The sequence below is a fragment of the Pteropus alecto genome, unplaced genomic scaffold (genome assembly GCF_000325575.1).
Source record: "Pteropus alecto unplaced genomic scaffold, ASM32557v1 scaffold190, whole genome shotgun sequence".
In the NCBI taxonomy this organism is placed as follows: Eukaryota; Metazoa; Chordata; class Mammalia; order Chiroptera; family Pteropodidae; genus Pteropus; species Pteropus alecto.
The window spans coordinates 2,741,469-2,745,948 of record NW_006430462.1 but is presented as its reverse complement, the minus strand read 5'-3'; the positions used below and the strand labels follow the sequence as shown (position 1 = coordinate 2,745,948).

The 4,480-nt window shown below is 33.3% G+C and overlaps 1 protein-coding gene across 1 annotated transcript in view; it reads left to right on the top strand.

The window, feature by feature from the left end:
- Positions 1-4,480, top strand: part of TTC28 (tetratricopeptide repeat domain 28) — a 624,192-nt gene that overhangs the window by 327,661 nt on the left and 292,051 nt on the right. The window contains 1 exon segment of the mRNA XM_025047844.1: positions 1-90. Within this exon segment, the coding sequence (XP_024903612.1) occupies positions 1-90 (90 nt within the window).

The following is a 4,480-nucleotide window of genomic DNA, read 5'->3' as shown; positions in this document are numbered from 1 at the left end:
TCTGCATTCTTCTCCAAAGGAAATTATCGGGAGGCCCTCACTAACCACAGGCATCAGTTGGTGCTCGCCATGAAACTCAAGGATCGAGAGGTAGGAAGTTTATCTGCAGACCAAAAACATTTCTTTTGAAACATAGAATCTTTTTTGCTATTCAAAATGTTTTAGGTACCTTAAAATATTACTTTAAGAAGTTGATAATCATTGCTTCTATCTTTAATTAACAACCAGTTATTGGACATCTACCACATATAGGCCTTGAGGTTATAGAGATAAATAAGACATGGTCCCTGACCTCAGGATCTAAACAGCTTGGTCAGATGCATTGTTCTTATTCTCTTCAAATGTGTTGTGCAGTAGATGAATGTAAAATTAGCAAAAAGCTATATCATCCTGACATATTCATTAAATTAAACACATTATGCTTTATTTGAGATAGGACATTATTACTGCAACCCTTCACGTTGTTTCTTTGGTGAATCTTTATCTCAGATATTAGAAGCATATTAAGTCTCATTGAGAGACCTGAATTGTAATGATAAAGAAATATCATCGTAGTCTTTATTAGAGAAATGAAATGTAACAGTCTCAGAGACTTGATTTCTAGTAGATATGACACAATGAGAAAGTACCTATAGAGTTGAAAGAGGGTGAGGTTTGTTGTGAGATAGACCCAGAATGAATTTCTGCTCCAGTATTTCCTAGCTCTGTGATCTTGGGGAAGTTATTATTTAATTCCTTTTTGCCTCTGACTTCTTATTCAGAAAATGATGATTCTATTTCTATGCACAGTTGTGGTAGGATTATTATCAATAATATATGTAAAGTACCTAGCATGATACCTGGAATTCCATAATGGAATTCCATAAATGGTGGCTTTTAATATATTATTAATAAGGAAGAAAAGGTTAATAGAAGAGGTGACAATAAATTTACGAATTAATCTATGTTTTGGGAAATGCATTTTGTTGCATTTATACCTCAGAATTTCACTGTGGGACATTATGGAGATTAATTACATTATTTAAATGATCCAGCATTTAGTCTCTAGAACACTAGGAAGGAATTGGGGAAGAAAACAGCTTTTGCTTCAACAGTATGCTGGAATCTCCCCTTGGGAAGACCAGACTTCTACAAAGTCTCTCTTATCTATGGGTGTCAGAAAAAAAGCCTTTGAAAACTACCAAAATAAACCATTAAGGGCCATGGACTTTTGGCAATTTTATTCTCAGAATTGCTTAACCACTTTTCTCTTTGCTTATTTATTCTAAGATTACAAACATTTTTTATAAGCAAGATAATCTGATTTCATTATGTTAAGAGAATGAAAGCGGGATCAGACTTCTGGAGGCAGATATACTGATGACATTAAGAAATGAGAGTAAGGTTTAAGAACTAAAACAGCGTAGTTGTCTAGATAGGGCCATTTGTGAAGAAACAGTTATAAATATGTCAAGAGCTGCATTTATACTCTATTTTCCTAACCTTCAGGATGTGTATATTAACCCAGTTACTGAATAGATAGAAAGACTTAATTAGAGGCATAAGATTATTATAGGTATTAAAAAGGAAAAGTCAAAATTTTCTGCCTTCCCTCTTCTTAACAGTGTAATTTTCTATAGCATATGTTATCTGGGTTTTATGAACCTGTGCTGTACAATAAGTTTGAAGAAATCATTGAATTATAAGGATTAAAGGGGACTTGAGATAATACTGGTACCAGTTTCCTACCCAAAACCTTCCCATCTTAAAGGTGCCACCTTCCATAGACATTCTTTCTCCCCTTTCTGTTGGCTTCTGCTTAACCACTACTGCAGTAGTTATCACAAGCCTGCTGATTGAGAAATCCTCTGATGTATAAGTAAGAGACCCTAAGACTGATTTTTAAGCCTATTTCCTCTTCTTCTCTGGGGGTAGATAATGTCCAGCTACTATAATTAATGGTCTCCTCAATTTTTCAGATTATCAAAACCTAAGTAAGTTTTACAACCCACTTTTGGCTGTTCCCCTTTCACTTGGGCCTACTTTGGTTGCCTGTTAAGTCATAGCTTGACCACAGCAGAAGCCTTGTTTGGGGATGTTCTGCTGTCTAGCCCATGCTGGCTGCCCTGTGTTGCTGAGGCGTATTTATCTGATATCTAAACTGACCTATAGAATTTTTCTTTCTCTCACTGTGTGTCTCTTCTGTTGTGTTTGCCTCTGGAATATGGGGTACCATTAATTTTATTGATAAATTTGAGTGCTGCTTCTTGCCTGCCTGCAATTAACTGGAAATTTTTATTCCCATATCCCTGAAACCAGCCACCAGTTGTTAAGACTGGAGTTAATATTGGTTCAGAACTTAAAGGAATATATAAAATGTCTGAAGGGAATTATTACAATAATATGTATTTTGTTTAAGTTCAAGGTTGTAGTTGACCAGTCTTCTGGACTTTAAGTGCGGCATCTGCTCATGAAGCACCTAATGTGTGCAGAGCAAGTGTTCAAAGTCTAGGCAGTGGGTATGGGGTCACTCCCCTTGAGGGGCCTGTGTTCTCTATGAGACAGAGCTTGAACACAACAAAAATATTAAAACATTGCTTGAGCAATAACTTATGTTCTCTTAATCATTGCCAATATTCTGGAATTCTAGAGGTGGCAGAGGCTGGTATAGACTTGAGGAATTGTTGTGAAACAGGTGGAACTCAAGTTGGCCCCTGAGTGAGACACAGAAATTGGCAAAAGGGTCCTAAAACCTGATCAGCATTATCAGTCATGTTTTGCTGAGTGATGAGATAGTTCATGCCTTTAGCAAAAATCAAGTATTTTCCACCATCCTACTCAGTATAGTCAGTCACAGACTCTTGGTTTTTATAAAGGTTTTAGTTATTAGTTTTATCCAATTACATAAGAATTACATGAAAATAACCAACTGTAAGCATACTATCCTGTTAATATTTTGGGTATAATCTTTTGGTCATATATGCAGTTATAATTGTTTATACCTATTCAAATAAAATTAAATCCTATCGTAATACTGTTTTGTAACTTTTTTTTTTCATTAATTTTTCCACTAATATTTAAACATTTCTTCATTGTATTCAATGGCCTACTGAAAGTCTTATGGCTTTATTATAATTTATTTCATCTGTTCCCATACTGTTATACATTTAATTTGTTTCAAAATATTTGGTATTATAAAATCTGGAAAAAATCTTTGTAGATAAATCTTTGAACCTATCTCTCATCATTTCCTTTGGTTAAATTCTTAGAAGTGGTCTTGCTTGGAAAAAACACATTAAGACTTCTAATACTTATTGTAAATTGCCCTGTAAAAGGCTGTATCTTTTTTCATTCCTTGTAGCAATGTGTCAAAGGTTTCATATCTTTGTACTACTAATGCTATATATTACTATTAAAAGTAAAGTCAATTTGATATGTAAAAAAACCCTGGTATTTTATTATTTTAATTTGCATTAGTTTGATCTCTGTTGGGGTTAACTATTTTTTAAAATTTTCTTTTATAAAAAGTTGTATGCTCACATTTCTTTTATAAGGAGCTTTATTACTCAACCTAATTTTTTCTTTTGTGATATTGGTTATTTTATATTGATCTGATTCTGAGTATTGCTATATTATTTCACTGAACTGTTGGGCAATTTATGTTCTAATACACAATTTTAATCATTATTGCTTTATAATGCATTTTCTATCTGCTACAAATCTCATACAAATATTCTTTTAAAAAAGTTCTGGAATATTCTTCTCTCTTCCTCCCTTACTTCCACAAATAGACTTTAAAATTATTTTGTCAAATTTTGGAGACTCTTTCTTTAGAATTTTTCTTAGAAGTGTAATAAATTTACATATTAATTATGGATAAATTGATATCTTTTCAATAGTTTATCTTCTATTCATGAACCTGGTCTGTTCCTCCATTTACTCTTTTATATTCCTCACTGATTTATACTTTTGGGGAGGTTTTTCTCTAAATATTTAATGCGTATCATTGGAAATGGGATATTTTTTCATTTATTTATTTTTATTTTTATTTTTAATTTTTTAAATTAAGTTTATTGGGGTAACATTGGTTAATACAATTATATAATTTTTAGGTGTACATTATCATTTGACATCTGTATATTCTATTGTGTTTACCACCCAAAGTCCAGTTTCCTTCAGCTACCATATATTTGATCCCCTTTACCCACTTTCCTTCCCCCTCCCCCTCTATATTTAACCCTCTTTAACCATCTAACTACCCTTTCCTCCCCGACCCCCTACCCTAACCACTAGTCTATAGTTCATGTCCATGAGTCTCTGTTTGTCTCATTCATTTGTTTTTTTTAGATTTATATCCCACATATAAGTGATACCACGTGATTTTCAACTTTTTCTGTCTGGCTTATTTCGCTTAGCATGAATATCTTGAGGTCCATCCATGTTGTCGCAAATGGCAGTATTTCATCTCTTCTTATGGCTGAGTAATATTTCATCGTCTATA